Below are 18,738 nucleotides of genomic sequence, written 5' to 3' on the forward strand. Positions count from 1 at the left end.
GGCCCATGTAGGTGGGTGAGAGAAGGGGGAGGCTGCCCGAGGAGAAGGCTAGGGCATGGCCTTCTTCTCATTCTTCCTCTGCAGCGGGGCGAGTGTGGGGAGGTAGATTGACGGGCAGTTTTCTGAGAGGTTGAGGATTTCCCGAGCCGCCTGTGAGTATAATGGGGCCTACTTTCGTTGCAGATGGAAGAGAAGAGGCGAAAGTACTCCATCAGCAGCGACAACTCTGACACCACCGACAGTAAGGCCTTCCATGTGGGGCTCCTGCAGGGAAAGTGTGTGAATAATTATCAGGACCACAGGCCCAGACTGGGGGAGTGGGACGTTGCTCCAGAGTCTCCGTGTTGATGAACGCATAAAGCAGCCCGGGCTCCTCTGAGAGCCCCCACACCACCATGGCCTTCAGGGCCTTGCTGTCCTCCTCCGCTCTGCTCCCCTTTACCCTCTCGCTCTCAACCCCTGTGTTTTGCTCTGGTTGGAACAGATCAACTCCCCTCTGGGTCTTCCTTTGCCTGTGCTGGTCCGGGCTGCTGGGAGCATACCTCACTCCCTCTGGCCCTGCTGTTGAGTTGGGGCCCTGTGGAAGTGTCCTCACAACAGGCAAAAAAACCTGTCACTCTTCATTATAATTGCCTAATCAGTGTTATTTCCTAATCAAGTGCCATTTCCTTATCAAAGTAAGCCCCTTGGTAAGACAGGTCATGACTTGCTGACTGCCATATCCAGCTAGATGGGGCACATAATAGGTGATCAGTAAATGTTTGCTGAAGAAATTAATGAAGGAGCCTGACCTTCATGGGATCTTGGCCGTAGAATCTCAGAGATAGACTTATGTGGGGGCTGGGTGTGTCAGCTGGATAGAGGGGGACACTCTTACACAGAAAATGGGGCCTTAGGGAGCCTCTTCTGAAATGTGGAGGCAAAAAAGTTTGTGTTGGGTGAGGGCTTGTCCCTGGTACCAGAAGGCAGCTCTTCTCAGATGCCCCACAAACCCAGGCCTGCATGAGCCAGTCGGAATAAAGGGTTCCATTCTGCCCTGTGTAGGCGAGATGCGCTGCCAGGAAGATTCCCACCTAGTGGTGCCCTCAGGTGAAAGCCTGGAGCCCTGCAGCTGTAGACTTAGCTTGTTCACATATATGGTGAGCAGCTGGGACTGGGGAGAGCCTCAAGGCCCCCTGAGAGTCCCTGGAGTTCTCTCTACCCCAGGAACCTGAGGGTTCAGGAACACATGCACTAGGATGAGACGCCAGTCCTCGCCTGTCTCTCCCTCCGGGTTTCCTTCACTGTCCTTTGGGGTCTGTTTGCTCAGACTCCAGCTTGGCTCTGGAGTCTGACCTGGCTGGCTCTTCCTCCCCGTGGCAGTAGATCGCAGCATCTGGCCGCCTGTGAGTGCAGTCACGCTCCCTGCGGCCTGTTTCAATGTCCTCTGCTTCTAACTTTATTTCAGGCCAAGGAACCCTTGAAGCCCCAGGCACCTGCAGGGGAGAGCACCTGGCAGCTGAGCCCTCTGTCTGCACTGGAGTTGGGCTGGGCTGTGGCATACTCCCTTCTCACCAGTCCCCCACTGCCCACCTAGGCTATGCTCCTTTGACCCATAGGAGTGGAGACCACTCTTAGTGTGGTCCCACAAGGGCCTTTAGAACCCGAGTGATAATGGGTAGTGTGTATCAAAGCAGTGCCATGTGCAGGGGACTGTACTAAGACTTTACAGGCATGGTATCATTTAATTCTCACAAAAGCTCTTTGGAGATAGTTACTCTCTGCCCCCATTTTATACAAAAGCAAGCTGAGGCTCAGACTGAGTCATTTGCCCATCCTGAGGAGCTAATAAGTGGCTGAGCCAGGGCTCAAGCTTAAGTCTATGTGTCTACTTTAGAGCAACCCTTTTGGGTCACACAGAAAGCTAATACTGAGTCCTTGTCCCACTGCCTTTCACCTCCCAAGTCTCTTCTGGTTGGTGAGTGGAGGAGGCGTCATGACCCCATTCATCATTGGAGAGGCCCCGAGCAGGGACAGTCCACCAGATGCTCACAGAGGTCTCCACCTCCTGAACATTCAAGCCAGAGCTTGCCTTACAGGTTTCCTTTCCTTGGACATGGTGGGTGGTGTTCCTGGCCTTCCAGGGGCCCCTCATGGGCTGTGCTTTCTCTGCAGGTCACGCTACGTCTGCATCAAGATGCTCCAAACTGCCCAGCAGCACCAAATCGGGCTGGCCCCGGCAGAACGAAAAGAAGCCCTCCGAGGTGGGTAATGACAAGTAACCTGGAGAAAGATGAAATAGAAGTGGAAGGGTGACAGGAACAGAGACCTGTGGAGAGGGAGGACTGTTTGGGGGAAGTGCAGGTGTATGGGGAGAGAGGATTCCTGGTAGAGGACGCAGTCATTGCAAAACAAGACCAGTGTGGCTGAGCGAAGTGATTGAGAGGAAAGGGTGGGAGTGTCAGTTCTCATAACCTTATAGGTTGTTGTAAAGATGTTCCTATTGATCTGAGTGAGGGGAGGAGCCTTTCAAGGATTCTAAGCAGGGTAATGACATAGTCTGATGTTTTAATGAAAGGTCCCACTGACTGCTGTAAGGGGGAGGGAATGTGATGGGCAAGAGTGGGAGCAGGCAGGCTTCTTTAGCATTTGTCCAGGAGAGAAATTATGGTGGCCTTAGAGCTAGGTGATTGCAGTGGAGTAAGAAGCAGTAGGATATGGGACATTTTGGAGGCTGAACCAAGAGTGACAGGATTCACTGATGAAGGATGGCGTCTTCAGAGTCGTCCAGTGGTCATCCACTCTTTATTATGCCCATTTCAGATGCATCTGCACTTTATTCCTTCCCTGCTTTGACCCTGTCTTTTGGGACAGGTAAGAGACGTTTATGACATCTGGAGCCGTAGAAGTTTTGGAAGTGGGTAGACAAATGGACATGGGGTCCTGCCTTCTGTAGCCCCTGAAAATAACATCCTAGAACCTCATTGCTCCTTCTTAGGTCTTTAATGCATTATAGTGGGCACAGAAGAGACCTTTGGAACAGATGAGGCTGCAAGAGCCCTGAGTCCCCAGTAGGGTGGTTTTGAGTCTGACCTTTAAGAGAGACATTGATCTGCAGCCCACAGGGCTTCCCCGGTGGCTCAGCGGTAAAGAATCTACCTGTAATGCAGGAGTGCAGGAGACACAGGTTCGATCTGGTGGTCAGGAAGATCCCCTGGAGGAGGGCGTGGCAACCCACTCCAGTATTCTTGCCTGGAGAAATCCATGGATAAAGGACCCTGGCGGGCTACAGCCCGTAGGGTCACAAAGAGTTGGACATGACTGAGCGACTTAGCACGCAGACATGGGCTGGACACTTTACTTTTTTTAACCCTCCTGTTATAGTAAGGAAACTGAGGTTATATATATAGTCAAGATGTGAAGTTCTTGGGGCCAACAGCACGAGTGTGAAGGCTCAGAGTTCTAGGGCAAAGCACTTGGCCCTGGCCCAGACTGAAGGAAGATATCTTTGTTCTGAGCCTGGCAACCTCTTTTCCCCTTCTCACAGCAGTGGTGATCCAGGAGCTGCTGTCCTTAGCCAGTCCCTAGGGGTGTTTTCCACAGAACCTTGCATTTGAAAAAGGACTCCCCGTGGAGCTGGCCTACCCTGGGACTCATCTTTTATGGGGATTGGAGGTGGGGACACCATTTTGAGTTCTGAAGCCTCCTGTTCTGATCCCAACTGTCCTCCCTTGGCCCTACAGTGGAGGGGTAGAGACGGAAGGAGAAATCTCCAGGAATGCAGTAAGGACTGGAATAAAATCTGGGAGTGAGGTGGGCATGAGAGGATGTTGTTCTTGAGACTCTTAATAGGGTTCTCTCCCTGGGTTGGGAAGATCCCCTGGAGAGGGAAATGGCAACCCACTCTAGTATTCTTGCCTGGGGAATTCCATGGACAGGAGCCTGGGGGACTTCAGTGCATGGGGTCGCAAGGAGTCGGACACATCTGAGTGACTAACAGTAGCCCTGCTCACTGGGTGGACAGGCTGTGTTCTTGTGCACTGGGAAGTAGGAGGCAGAGTGTGATAGGGCCCTGGGAGTCCCTGGGACCACTCCTCTACCCACACCCTCATCTTGAGAGCTGCAAGGGCTCCCAGTTACTACTTGGGCTGGATTAGTAAAACCCTAGCCACCTTTTGTGTCTCCCTGGTCCTAAAAGGCTGGAGAAGGAAATGGCAACCCACTTCAGTGTTCTTGCCTGGAGAATCCCAGGGACGGGGGAGCCTGGTGGGCTGCCGTCTATGGGGTCACACAGAGTTGGACACGACTGAAGCGACTTAGCAGCAGCAGCAGGTCCTGAAAGGCAGTAGTCACCCTGCTGTTTTGAAGCTGAGCAACCCGCCTCTGAGAATCTCACCTCCTCACTGCGTTCGTGGGCTATTCAGATTGGAGAATGGAGGGGAAGTTCTGGGGAGCCCCTGGGGCTGGTTTAGTTCCTTCCCCTAGCTCTCACTTTAAGCAGCAGGAGGAGGAGGGGCCTCTGCTCTGGGCGGAGATCCTGGGGACCTGGCTGCTATCAATACCCAGGATAGGCGGCCGGCTAGGGGAAACAGGTGTCAAGCAGAGGCTGAGGGGAAAGTGTGATTTGCATGGCGCTGAGAATTCCCCTCCCTCTTGGATTTTCCTGTGCAGGGCCTTTGAACCTTTCTCCACCTAAAAATAGAATCGAACCATTGCATGGGTGCTGAATGGGGACTGGCTGTGCACAGCCCTGGGTTCAAGCCCAGAAGCCTCTGCAGGGGCAGGGGGGCCTCTGACGCCCTCAAGTCCTAGGCTCCTGGAGGGCTGAGGAAGTTTTCCCTGTCTTGAACTGTTGCCAAGGACAAGCTTTTCCTCCCACAGCAGGGGGAGAGCAGCCTGCGAGGTTTCCCTCGTCCCCTAAGCAAGGAGACTGAGCCATAAGCCGGCATAAATTCCAAGTTTTCGTGGGGCAGAGAGGAAACTATCGATGAAAGCTTCCAAATGACTTGGCTCGTGAGAAGGCGGAGATGAAAGCGAGGATTTGGCGGCAGATAATGCTCGCACTAAATCTCTTCACTGGCTGTCCCTTCTCTGTGAACGGGCTGGAGAGAAAGGCCTTCCTAATCTGCTGGTGCTGGGGGCTGAGGGCTTCCGACACCCTGGTGAAAGGGCTTCTGGAGTCCCTCCCGCTCGGTCCCAGAGTAAGAAGCCTGGGGGGTGGTTTTCAGGCTGTTCACACGGTCTGCTCCCAGTCTGGCTCAAGTTCCCAGCTTCAATACATGCAAGTTGATGTGTGTGGTGCAGGAGTCCCTTCCTGGTAGCTGCATGCAGAGCCACGGGACTGGAGGTCTCTTCATCTCCTCATCTTTGAAGATGAACAGTGATGAACGGGGATTTGAGCATCAGGAGTATTTAGCATGACAGCAGCACTGGCGCATAGAGAAGCCACCAGTTCTGTAAAAGGCAGGGAATGGGTTTAGATGAGACTGGCAGGGCTGCCCCTGAGATGATATGTGCACTCTGAGGGTGCAAATCAAGGGGCGCCCTCCACACCAGAGGGAGAGGCCCCAGGCTGGAACAGAATGCTCTGACCAGGAGTCAGGACCCTGGACAGGGCTGAGGCCTTGAGGCCCAGCTTCTCGTTCTGGCCCTTAACCAGTGCGTGGCTTCCTCAGCCTGACTGAGAGGGGACTGCAGGCCTCGGTACTTGGGGCTGAAAGAACAGGCCCTGGGCTTCCTGGGAGGCTGGTTTAGGAGTTTTGGTGGCAGCACACTTAGTCTGAAGTTGGCCCCAGGATCCGTTTGGCAGTGGAGGGAAAAGGTGGGGCTGACCCCAGGAACACAGGCTGCTGCCTTCCTCTGCTCTGCCTGCCAGTGGGATCCCAGCAAAGCTGAGCTCTGTCCCTTGGTGCTTAAGTTGGCCAGGCCTGTCCTGAAGGAGAGGACGGGATTATCCTAGCCTGGGGCAGCCGCTCTAGGCCTTGGGTTTCTGGCCTGGCCTGTCTCACTAAATAGCATGAATGTAACTTTGTGGGTCATACCTCTGAGAGCCTGATGGAGATCACAGACCAGGGATTATTTTTTAAAATAACAATATCAGACCCTTATCCCATACCATTCTCAAGAATTCTGACTTGAATGCTTTGGAGTAGGGCCCTAGGCACCTGTACTTTTTCAGAGCCCTCCTGCTGGAAGCCAGGGTTAAGAACTACTGCCGTAGACCTTTTTCCATGATCTGCTAAATGGGAGTTTCCAGCTTGGTCCTCGCTGAAAGTTGAGGGAAGAAGGGAAGGCCTTCCAGCCTGGTTCAGTGACCTAAACAAATGCTGGCCATGTGGGTGTGGCATCACCCACAGCTCCTCCCTTCTCCCACAGCGACCATGGGACTGACAGGTTTCTGCTAAGCCCTCGGCCTGGCATGGGTGGGAAGGGTAGTTTGAGAAGAGACCTGGAAGCCAGGTGGTTTGGAGACTGCTGTTTTGAAGCCATGTCTTCCTCAGGCCTGGGGCAGAGAGGCAGATGGAGGAGCAGGCTGAGAAGTGAGGATTTCCCCGGACAGGCTCTCTTGAGGTAGAAAGCTGTGTTTTCAGGAAGTCAGAGTCCCCAGAAGTCAGCCAACAGGCAGGGAGATAGGTCTTTAGGACCTTAATGATAGTGATTAAACTCAGCAAACACTCGAGAGCACCTCAGAGGCCCAGCCTAGGGCCAGGGACACAGAGAGCGCAGGCCCTGTCCCTGGGGAGCTTGTCTTCTGACTGTTAGCAGGAAGCAGGTGCTGCACAGGAAGGTGTCCGTTACGAGGGATGTAGCCAGCTTGCCACTGAGGAACTGTGAGACTTCGGGCAAGTACAGTCTCTGTGAGCCTCAGGGTGGTTGTCTGTAGAGTGCTGTCCTGCAGTTTCTGTTCTGTAGGTGTGACGGTCCTGTCCTGGGGCCCGTGGAGCCTGGGGGTGTGGGGAGAACCCAGACGTGAGTGAAGGTGGAGCTCGCATGCCTGGGATGGAAGCCTGGATGGTCTCAGAATGGGGTGGGCAGGAGTTGGGCTCCTTTTTAGGCCCTGGTGACAAACTGTATGTACCTTGAGTTGAGAGAATGGGGGACTTCTATGTGGGTTCCACAGGGGCCCTTCACCAGTGCTCAGCCTCTCACCCCTGGAGCGGGGCCTGGGAGAAAGAGGTGACCCTGTGAACAGCCTCTGCCAGCAGTGGAGGTCTTCCAGATCCAGTGTCTGTGAAAGTTCCTATGTAAGGATGGCCCTCCCTAGGAAAGGCAACGAGTGGAGGGTGAAAATGCTCCATTTCTGCTTGACCCATTGCTTTTGAAAATGGGCCCCTTCCCCCCTAGGTGCACGCAAGGGTGGCCAGATGGTGTTGGGGTTCAAAGCCATGGGATAAATAAGGTGCTTTCCTGGAGGAGCAGAGGTATTATCCAAATGTTTGAAATGACATAATGTTGTATATTAAAACAGTGATGGCATATGTTGTAGTGAAAGGCAGAGTGCTCCCAAACTTGAGCGTAAAACAGGAGACTCTCCAGAAAAGGGTTTTTTTGCTTGACCCTGTGGTTTTGAGCCATGTTTCTAGCCAACAGCTCTTTTGCTACCTTGGGAGGCAGGCGGGCGGTGAGGGGAGCCCTTCCACTGGGCCTCCCACTGCTCTGGGGTGGGGGGCAGAATCCACTTCTCATACATTTGGAAACACTGCTGCTCCCGCCAGCTGGAAAGGCCTCCCGGCCTCTGGGACTTGTCTTGCAAAAGAAATGTGTGTAATAAATTCTCTTTAAGAGCAGGAAGTGCTGTTATCCTTGTGAAAGAGAAAGAGATGTTGAGTGTGTGTGTGTGTGTAAGTGTCTGACCAAATTAGCCTAGTGGTAGCTTGACTGGGACTGGGAAGCTATTTCCAGAGCCCTTCTCTGGTGTTTTATGCTTAATTTTAAGTATCTAAGTATGCTCTTGGCTGAGATACTCTTTATCAATTTCCAGTCCAAGAAAGAGATTTTTTTTTTTTAAGAGAAGAAATAGCAGACTGGTTTGCAGGCTGGATTGCATTGGTTAAAGCACAGGGCAGACCTCAGACAAGTGGTTTAACCTCTCTGAGTCTTGGTCCCCACATCTGTAAAGTGGGAGGATTAGGTGAGATTGTATATATAAAGTGTTTAGCATAGCACCTAGCATGCTGCAGCAGGGCAATTACTTTTCACTGTTAGCTGTCCTTTCTAATGAGATGAGGTGCTCAGAAAAACACGGTGATTTCAAATGAGGCATTTGGTAGTAATTTTACTTGACTCTTGCAAGACAGACTGTCAAACATCCTTTGGGAGATTAGAGAGAGTGGCCACTCCTAGCTTTGCACTAGGCCTTCTGATGTGGATAGAAGGCAAGGAGAGGCTGTCCTGGCCAAAGCTATTTTCACTGGCTTTGGGACAGCAACCAAGACCAGTTCCTGAGTTCTGCCTGGAAGAATCCTTTGGGCCAGCCCTCTGCCTTCACTGTCCCTGCTAGGCAGGAGAGGAAGTTTCAGAGTTTAGTTATATAGGATTTAGAGAAATCCTGGGGTTCATTCATTCATTCACTCACTCACTAGTCTCACAAACATTTCTTGAATACCTGCTGTGTACCAGGCACATGATGCCACAAATAGGCACAGTGATAAGCAGGACACGTAGTCTCTGCCTCTCTCAGCTTGATTATTAGAGGAGATGGACATTAAACAAATAATTACACAGATAATTGTGCTCAGTAATTACGATAAGTGCTGGGGCTTTTCCTTAAGTAACGGAACTTCCCCTTGGTGCCTCTCTAGGTCTGAAATACACTGTGATATATAATACTTCACTCTTGAGAAAAGGAAGCAGAAACCAAGGTCCCAGGATGAAATGTTCAAATAATATTCATAAATCTCATGATCATGTACAGGAATGCTGAGGATAGCAGAGTGAAAGTTGCCTGTTGTCATCATCTTCATCTGCTTTTGGAGATCATGTCAGTCTTGAGACATGACACGCTTTCTGGCATAGCTCATTTTTGGTTCTCCGTGGGGAAATAGGCTCAGAAAGCGAGATAGACTTTTCAGTGCTTGTGGTCTCACTCTTGGGAAGAGGAACTAGAAGGCAAGCCCCATGCAGTTTCCCCACGTCTGGGCAGAGCAGGGTCTCCAGCTCTCTTCAGAGCTGTGTTGGCACCTCTGGCACTCACATTGGTTACTAGGTTAGAGTTTTAGACCTTTAAACATTCTTCATACTGTTTGAAGAAGCTACAATTAACGTCTCCCAAGCAGCTCAGCAGAACTTGGTTGCTAGGCAGCAGACTTTGAAAGACAATTTGTCAACTTCTGCCAAAAGAGAAAAATAGTAAACATTCACATTCTTAGAAAATTGCTTGTTTTCCAGCTTCCAACTTCCTTGCCATGGCAAGGCCTCCAGTTCATCAGTGTCTGTTTTATTATTTATTTAGTTTTCGTGAATAATTCAGAGGCGTTTTAGGAGAATAACTGAGCCTTTTTTTGGAAGCCCAACCTTTGGCTATTCAAGACAGAAAGGTGTTTGGGTTGCCCTGTTTGTGGACAGGTTTTATATGAGTATTCAGGGGTTCCTTTGGAAGGGACAGAGTCCCCAGCTGAATCCTTGGGCAGCTACCCAGAAAGATGGTGGCAGATCCACGGGAGGCTCTTCAATCATTCAGCCTTAGTTAGCACCTAGCATGTGTCAGGCCCTGCATGCACTGTTGCAGCCTGTAGCCTGGCCAGACCTCACTGAGCTTACCTTCTAGTGGGGAAGACCTGGCAGGAAACCAAGGGATACCAGTAGAGGGGCTGTGGGAGTCCAGAGGAAGCCCAGAACCCAGCCTGACATCAGGGAATCTTTCCTAGAGCAGTTATGGGCTGGAGTAACACCCTAAGGGTGAAACAGGCCACCCCCACTTTGGCAGGGAGAAGTGTCCCAGTGGGGTCCTCCCCTGTGCCAAGTGTGAGACGTGCTTGGAAGGGAGACTGACTACTAATGCAGTCGTGGCTCGTCCTGAGGGCAGTGAGATGGCAGTGGAAAGCCACTGGAGAACTTGGAACTTGCAGAGGTCACCATCTGATTTGCATATTCCAGCCTTTGGGGAAACCCCTTGATTTGGCTTTGGGTTAATTCAAGGGCATTGGCAGTGAGCAGGTGGCCAAGAGGGGCGAGATTGCAGAGGAGTGCTGGATGGCTCCAGAGTTGTCTGTCTGGGTTCCTTTGCCACTTCTAACATGTAGGACCTTGTGTAGGTTATTAAGCTGACCTGAGTCCCAGGTTTCTCTAATGTAGACTAGGGATGATAACAGCATCCACCTCACAGAGTTGGAATAGGGGCCAACAGTTAATTCAAGGACAGCCATTAGATTGGTGCTGGGCACACTGTGTTCTTTTAAGTGTTGGCTGGTACCTGTAAGATGGTGCTGCCTTTCCTCTGCTTCCATCAATCCTCTGCCCAAGGGCCCAGTGGCATCCAGTCACACCACATGAAGCTTGCAACTCTCTTGGGACCAGACTCTCTTCCTCTCCTGAATCTCCTTAGCTGAGTTGCGCATGGGATCCTTTCCTGCTCTCGAGTTCCCAGCACCAAGCCTGTTCCTAGGACAGAGCCACCTCTTCCCCGCTGGTGTGGCTTGGCACTCTGTCTGCACCTGCAGACCAGGGCTGCCTCTTGCTCCATTCGCTCCACGTACTTGGGTTGTTTCAGCTCTGGATGTATCCATGAGGTGTCTCTCCAGTTCATGGGGGTTCAAAAAGCACTGCCAAGGAGCCAGCTGGGGTCATCAGACTTATCAGGTAACTCCCCAGAGGGGCCCTTTTATTCACTCATTCATTTAATCATTCTCTCAGTTACTATTTATCGAGCATCTACTATGTGCCAGTCACTCTGCCAAGCCCTGAGAATGTTGCAGATAACTGGACAGGTGTGGCAGGAGAGATGACAAGAAGCAAGGAACATGCACACACCAGTTAATTTTCAGAAGTATACATACTCGGAAGTGAGACAGGACCACGGGCTGGAAAGTGGCTCTGTTGGGTGGTTGGCCACCCTGAGTTGGAGTGATCAGGGTGATCCCACGAGGCAGCATTTGAACTATAGCTCAGGAAAAGGGAACAGCAAGAGATTTCAGACTCACCAGTGCCTTTTTGGAGGGGCACACAGTGACACTGGGCTCTGGAAGGGGCAAGATGACAGGCTTTCCCTGGAGGATGGTTCCTAATGGCATTCAGAGCAACAGGGCATTAGATGTACCACGTAGGGCTTGCCAGGGTTGGGAGAACTTTGAGACAGTCACCAGATTGCTGTGGGTTCAGTTTACCCCTGCCGGGTCCTGAACAGGGGGCCCCAGAGGGAAATAACCTGGCCCCAGCCAGCAGAGGGAGGGAGGGTGCTGAAGGACAGCACAGAAGCACCCACTACCTGAGTTTATGTTCTTATATCAGTTGTCTTGCTACTTGCTAATAAGATATGCAAATTATCAGGGCTGTGAAATCTTTGCCACATTTCATCTTCTGTGTAATTAGCATTTAATCGTAATCTCATTTTAATTTTTTCACACTGACACCCTAATTAAATGTTAGGGTGTTAGTCTTAACAATTAAATTATATTGGCAAATAGAGTCTTCAAGAAACTTGACCTTTTGCAAGCAAGGGCCCTCTCTGGCTAGAAGCAGATGTTAATTAGATTTCTGCAAGACGCTGCCTTGAGCCCCCTTGGCGCCCCCTTTCAGTTGTCTCCTAGATTCAAGTGAGACAGAGAGCCAGCAGGTGGGGCCTCCTGCAGGCAGAGGTTACCAGTGAATGGCCACCACCCCTGGAAGGCTGGTCTTCCAGGGAGGGGAGTGGGCTTGGAGTCGGGTCTGAAACCTGGAGGACTCCCTATAGTGGTTTCTCTTCTCTCTGTGACATGAACTCTCCTTTAACTTGTGATGTTCACGGGGAAAGTTGGTACCAAAACAAGTCACATAGTGTCTAGAGCTGCCACCAAGTCCTCCAGCAGCCCTTGGTGGGGCCCAGGTGAGGCCGAGCAGCTGGGGCAGACAAGGCACTGCCAGTGCTCCTGGGGCTGGGCGTGGGGATTGCTTTGGGGTGGGGGACCACAGATAGAACGCTGGGAAAAGAAGTTTCCCTGAGTGAGCAGGTGCTCACAAGGAAACCAAAGCATGAGGGTGTGTCCACTCATGGCCTGGCCCCAGGGGGTTTGGAAGGGCTTGGTTGAGAAGGAATTCAACACGCTTCTCCTTCCCCGTCATATAGAGCATGGCACAGCAGAGCGCCCACTGAATAGGACATATGGTACCGTTGTTCTTCAGAGACCGTGGAGACCCTCAGCCATGGGAGGCTGTTCTCTAGGCTGTCCCAAAGCCTGGCCTCTCCCTCAGCTATTTGCCTGAGGCCCTGGCATGTAGTTGCCTGGATTCTTTTTACACTTGTGACTGTGGTTACAACAACAAACATAATTTTGAATCTTCAACAGAAATTCCCTAAACAGACACTTCATGGCAGTATTGCATTCACACAAGCCTTTCTGCCAACTGATTTTTTTCCTCAGTATTTTTGCCTTTCCCACATGTCTTTCCTCTTCCCTCTAAGGTCCACTTCTATCCATCACTCAGACTCTGTCCTTGAGCAGATCTGAGCATGTAAATTCAATTCAACATTTATTGGAGATCTTCTGTGTGCAAAGCACTCTGCTGGGTTCAGGGAAGACGGGTTATTGTACTTAACTGCTTTTGTGTCGCATTCTCATTTTTGAGTGAGTGGGCTTTTAGCATTTGCCTTTTCCTGCCCTGGGCTGTGAAGCAGATCACCTGAAGACGACCTGAAACCATTCTTTCCCCACCTTGTCTCCCCACAGGTTTTCCGGACAGACTTGATCACAGCCATGAAGATCCCAGACTCGTACCAGCTCAGCCCGGATGACTACTACGTCTTGGCAGACCCATGGCGGCAAGAATGGGAGAAGGGTGTGCAGGTGCCCGCGGGGGCAGAGGCCATTCCCGAGCCAGTGGTGAGGTGAGCCGTGGCACCTAGGCCAGGGCCCACAGGGAGGGGAGGCAAGGACCAGGAGAAGGGCGTGCAGGTGCCCGCGGGGGCAGAGGCCATTCCCGAGCCTGTGGTGAGGTGAGCCGTGGTGTCCAGGCCAGGGCCCATAGGGAGGGGAGGCATGGGGCCCAGGCCAGGGGCCAGAGGAAGGGGAGCCATGGCGCCCAGGCAAGGGGCCATAGGGAGGGGAGGCGAGGACCAGGCAAGGGGTTCCTTTCTAGTCTGTGTCTATTCTGTTTCTTTTGTTCTTGAAAAAACATTGCAGTGTTCCAGAAATACTGCAGTTTTACCTCTGAGGCCAAGGTTTTGAGCTTGAGTTCAGCTCTGGAGCCAGACAGCCTAGGTTCAAATTGCCTCCAAGTTCAGTGGGACCTTGGGCAGGAAATGTAATCTGCCTGGGCATCAGTTTCCTTGTCTATAAGATGGGGATGATAACAACAGCACCTGCCCTATGCAGTGGTCAAGATGATGTAGAGAAATGATGCGTGGAAGGCCCTGGACCCAGGACCTGGCCCACATGAACACTCGGTGAAAACTGGCCGTGGATTAGCTTGATGTCATTCCAAACTGGGTCCCGCCAGAAGATCTTCTCGGGGATATCTCCAGACCTCTAACAAGTCCTTAAAATAGGGACAAACTGTGCTCTTGGCTTCTTAAAACCTTTTTGAGGAGTTATTGGGAGCAAGAAATCCAGTGCTTGGTACACACCAGATGTCCACAAAACAGTTGCTATGATCAGATTCTGAGGAGGGCCCGCTGCCTCCTAGAAATCAGGATTGGATCAAGGCTGAGTCCTTTCTGGGCTCAGGAGCCTTGTGGTCTTGTAGGTCAGAGAGACTCCTGTGTTCTTGTCAGGAGGTGGCCTTGTGGCCGTGGGCCTTGCTTCCAGTGACAGAATTCAGCCAAGTGCTTCTTCCTGCACCCTGGGAAACCCTCCAAGTCATGTCTTGGGCCATAGGGGCCTGCTGTCCTGGCCCTCCGTCCCCGCCCCGCACATCAGCCTGCCAGGGCTGGGCAGACTTATGTTAACTGACAGTCCATTCCCAACCTTGGCAGCCCTGGGGCTCTCGCTTAGGTCCATTTTGCCAGGGCCTGGGGCAAAGATTTCAGCTGTCACCTCCCTTGACATTGGCACTGATGCTTCCCTGGCAGCCACACCTATGATGGGCTCACAGACACCCAGTGCCTGCCTGGTGCCAGGCCGGTGCTGGGCATGTGATTACAGAGGCAAAGCACATACTAAGCCCCACTTGGTGCCCAGTGAGGATTGGGTATTGGGCAGTGTTTATCGTCCTGGGCTCGCAAGGCCTGTTATCTTTGGCCCTCTGAGAATCAGGGAAGCTCCAGGCCTCTCTGGACGAGAGCATATGTGGAGTTTGGAGAAACGCTTTATTCTACACGTCTGCTGCCCAGGGCCAAAAACGTGGGTCAGGCTCCCAGCCAGCTTCACCCTGTCTACTCTATAGACCAAAGAACTGTAACCGACCTCTTTGAACCTGTTTCCTTCTCCATAAAATGGATCTAATAACAGTATGTGCCTGATAGTGTAGTGGTGAGGATTAGTTGAGAATTCACATGCCAAGGGCCCAGGGTAACAAGGCAGAGGGGTAGGCCACCAGCTGGGCGGAGAGGGGTGAGTCCTGATTAGGCTTGGCCCAGCGGTGTGTCCTCTGTCCTCGATGTCAATGTCAGGTGGTTCTGGAAGCATCTGCTGGCCTGGGTGATTAATTGCAGATGCCACACAAGTAGGTTGGCTTCAGTTGGTGTCTTATCTGTTGAGATCACGACGGAAGCATGTGTTCACACAGCTCTGGCCCTACTAGGTACATTCCCCGCATACACACAGGTCTAGGCTGACCAGAGCCAGGCACGCCTGGCCTATCCTGCTCTTTGGAGAGGATAAGACTGGAAGGGGAGGGATGCTCCCATGGAGATACCTCTGGGCCCCGACTTTCCCTGTCTCCTTGCAGCCTGGCACCTCCACCTGCCGGGCCACCTTTACCTTCACAGCTCTCACCTGGAAGCCGGCACAGCAGGCGCCGTGGTCAGAACTGTTCCAGGAGCTCTGTTCCTGAGAACTTGCTGTGCTGAGCCTCAAATTCATCTTCTCATCTAATTATCATATCAGCCCTCTAAAAGGCACACTGCTGTCCCCATTTTATAGAGGAGGAAGTTGGGAAATTCTGGGGAATTCCCTGCATGACCGCCAGGGCCTTGTGGGCTGGGCCAGGAAGTCACAAGCCACAGGAACAGGCCCTGGGCTGCCTCTGTGTGGCCCAGAGAGAGTCTCGTGCCCCAGTCACCCTGGCTTGCTGACTCTGCCCTCCCCCACTGCCTCCCTGGCCCCCTCCATCCCTCTCTTCTTGCCCAGTCCTCCCTGGCCCTTGAGCAGGTCTACCCACCTCATGGTCCTAAACATCTCTGGATAATGAGAACCCCTCACTGTCACATCATGAACTGAAGGAGGGCCTGCACTGTTCTTCGGGGGTGGCCGAAAGACACAGCCCAGGGCAAAACCAGCCTCTGTTTTCTATCTGGTCTTCTGGAGTGAGAGACTCCCGCCCCTCCGCCCTCAGATCCCAGCCCAGCCACCCATCTCCTCCCCGCTGACCTCGGTTCTACTGGCTGCAGCCAAGACTGAGGCCTTGACTGAGGGTGACGTCAAACCACCCGTGGTAGGGGCGCCTCCTCCATAGTCGGAGCCAGAAGAGGCCAGACAGGTGACGATGAGCACCCCGGGAAGCACAGGAAATGCCTTTTATGTTGATAGCCCTTTAACCCCAGCTTCCCGGAGAAAGGAATGTGATCTTGGCCCCAAGAGGTCTGGCCAGGTACATCCTGAGCACATAGTGTGGGTAGTTAGGCCATTAGGCGGTGGGCGCTCGGGCTATCCCAGACCCAGCTGAGCATATGCTGGGGACACAAACAAAGCAGGGTCGTGACAAAATGACAATGTTTTTGAAAGAATGTGTTAATTTAAATAAGAGCCTCCCAAGGCAAGGCAGAACTTTGTAGGACTGAGAGTCCTGCAAAGCAAATACTATTGCTTCTATTTGAAATGGTCTGGGATTGGGGGTGGGCGTCACGTCATTCTTGTTGCCTAGGACTTTCCTTGATCTGGGCATCTTGTGTGGCAGAAGGTGACTCTAAGCCCCTTCCCTTGTATCCTGGCCTCCCTCAGTCTCCTCTGGGCCTCCCTCCTGCCTGGAGGCCATTCTGCGCCCCCCGCCCTGCATCCTACCTGCCCCCCTTGCCGACACCCGGGGCTCTTACTGAAGCCCCAGAACCCTCCCCGTAGCTGTGCCATATCTGTGCGCCCCTGGCCCTGCCTTCCCTTTCCAGTCTGCGCTGAGTCACAGCCCCTGGCAGCCCTGCCTTCGACCCCAGGAGGCCTCTTGGGCAAGTAAGGGGCCTCTCAGCCCTGGCAGGGCCGGCCAGATGGAGGCCAGGCTCCACAGCAATAACCATGGCAACTGGTAGGGGGTGGGAAGAGCTGGCATTCTGAACTGGCATTAGGAACTGAGGGGCAGCACACAGCTGAGCCAAGAGAGGAAGCCATGCCCTCCCAAGGCAGAAAACCCTCATATTCCATTTCAGAAGGAGCAAAGTGATATCCAGAGGTCTTAAAATACACACTCACACGAATATAGCGCTTACTACATGCCACTCAAAGTTCTAAGAGCTCCACACGTGTTCATCCATTTAATCCTTATGCCAACTGTGGAAGCTAGGTGCTGTTACCATTAGTCCATTTTCTGGGGCGCAGAGGAGCTAAATGGCTTACCCAGTCACACATTAAGTGGCGGAGCTGGGCTTGGAGGCCTCGCCCTGTAGCCAGGACCCTTGCAGGCTGCCTCCGAGTCAGAGCCATGGCCTGAGAGAGGGCTGACCTGAAGTGTAACCCTGGGACTGTAGCAGGTGCATCCTCTTCACCCCAGAGGAGCCCTGGCCTCAGGTCCCCTGAGGCTACTGGTGGAGGAGGGGCTGGGGCTTCTGGGGGCCTTTCCCCAGCTTTGAAAGAGTGTATGGAAGGACCTGGGGGCCAGCCGGCCCTATCCAACTTGTGCCAAAGTGACTGGCACTGGGCATTGCCCAGGATGGCAAAGGGAATGGCCTCCTACAGCCTCTGCAGGGTGGGCAGGTGGGAGGAGGGACTGGAAGGAGGCAGGCCCTGCTTGGCAGCAAAGTCTCACACCTCACTTTCCTGCTAGCCCCTCAGTCAGGCTGGCCAACTCCCTAGGGGTGGCCCTCAGAGCCAGCAAGAGTAGCAGGCTGAGGGCACCCTCTCCTCATATCTTCTCTTGAATTCCTAGGATTCTTCCACCGTTGGAAGGCCCCCCTACCCAGGTGTCCCCTAGTGGCTCTGAACTTGGTGAGGGCTCCCAGCCTGATTGGCCAGGGGGCAGCCGCTATGACTTGGACGAGATTGATGCCTACTGGCTGGAACTCATCAACTCAGAGCTCAAGGAGATGGGTAGGTGACCTGCCAGGTGAGAATGGGACGGGGCCAGGCCACACAGGGTCTTCTTCTAAACCACTGCTGGGCTTTGGCGCTGCACAGGTCTGGGGGAAAGTCCCTGCCTTGTTACTGATGACTGTGCTTCAGTTTCTGTAGTTGTCAGATGGAGGCAGTAACAGCATGTCATTTACAGGGTTTGGGGGAGTGTTATATGACTGAGCGTGCACCCACACACTTAGTAAGCCTGACTGTTACATGAGGAGTGAGTGAGCACTTAGAAGTCTAGCGTGACATGTGGGGCTGGGGTCAGCTGGTATGGGCCTTCTGGCTGAAGGCCCACCGTGTCCCAGGAAAGGCCAGCTCTGCTGGATTCAGCCACCTTCTCAGGTGCCCCCCATACACACAGCTCAGGCAGTGGGTTCCCCATGGCGGCGGCTGCATCCCAGAGACAGACACCGTCATAGCATCTGTGTGTACACAAGCATGTATGTGTGGTCACCAGCAGGGTCTGAAGTCACAACACCACACCAGGCCTCCGGGGCCTTTGCATGGTCGAACCCAGTCGGTTTTCAGACGACGGAACTAGGGCCGGAGACAGTAAACACAGCGTGCAGGTAGAAACGCTCCTGTCCACCTGCTCCGAGAGGCTGGGCTTCTGACCCCCTGCCCTGCTACCCTCGCAGAGAAGCCAGAGCTGGACGAACTGACGCTCGAGCGTGTGCTGGAGGAGCTGGAGACGCTGTGCCACCAGAACATGGCGCGGGCCATCGAGACGCAGGAGGGGCTGGGCATCGAGTACGATGAGGATGTCGTCTGTGACGTGTGCCGCTCTCCCGAGGGCGAAGATGGCAACGAGATGGTCTTCTGCGACAAATGCAACGTCTGCGTGCACCAGGTGGGCAACCCCCACGGCCACTGCTGTGTGATGCTGGCAGGCCCCTGCCTGACCGCTCACCCTGGCTGTGGGGGTGTAGCAGCGCTGTGGGCACAGGCCTAAGGAGGGCAAGTGGGGAGAAGGAAAGGGTGTGAGTGCCCATGGTGCCAGGGTTTAGCCCCCTCGGCCAGATTTGAGTAATGCCTATTGGATGGTCTTCCTGTCCTTTGCCGCCAGCCTCCCTCAGACTCTGCCCACGGACCGTCCTACCCCGTCCTCCTCTGCTCCTCCACTCACAACGAGGCAGCACAGTGTAGGGATGGGGAGCACAGCCTGGAGCCAGGCCGCCTGGTTTCAAATTATGGCTCTGCCCTTCGC

The 18,738-nt window shown here is 53.2% G+C and overlaps 1 protein-coding gene across 10 annotated transcripts in view; it reads left to right on the forward strand.

The window, feature by feature from the left end:
- JADE2 (jade family PHD finger 2) overlaps window positions 1-18,738 on the forward strand; it is a 50,846-nt gene that overhangs the window by 10,404 nt on the left and 21,704 nt on the right. For all 10 annotated transcript variants that reach the window (XR_006342728.1, XM_043912798.1, XM_043912797.1 and 7 more), the window contains 5 exons: window positions 184-241; window positions 2,155-2,243; window positions 12,840-12,997; window positions 17,341-17,501; window positions 18,170-18,381. Coding sequence is in view for 9 of the 10 variants with exons in the window: in XM_043912798.1 (XP_043768733.1) it covers window positions 184-241; window positions 2,155-2,243; window positions 12,840-12,997; window positions 17,341-17,501; window positions 18,170-18,381 (678 nt within the window). In the remaining variant the exon portion in view is untranslated. The remainder of the gene's footprint in view (window positions 1-183; window positions 242-2,154; window positions 2,244-12,839; window positions 12,998-17,340; window positions 17,502-18,169; window positions 18,382-18,738) is intronic.

This window comes from Cervus elaphus, chromosome 9, assembly GCF_910594005.1.
Source record: "Cervus elaphus chromosome 9, mCerEla1.1, whole genome shotgun sequence".
NCBI classification, from domain to species: Eukaryota; Metazoa; Chordata; class Mammalia; order Artiodactyla; family Cervidae; genus Cervus; species Cervus elaphus.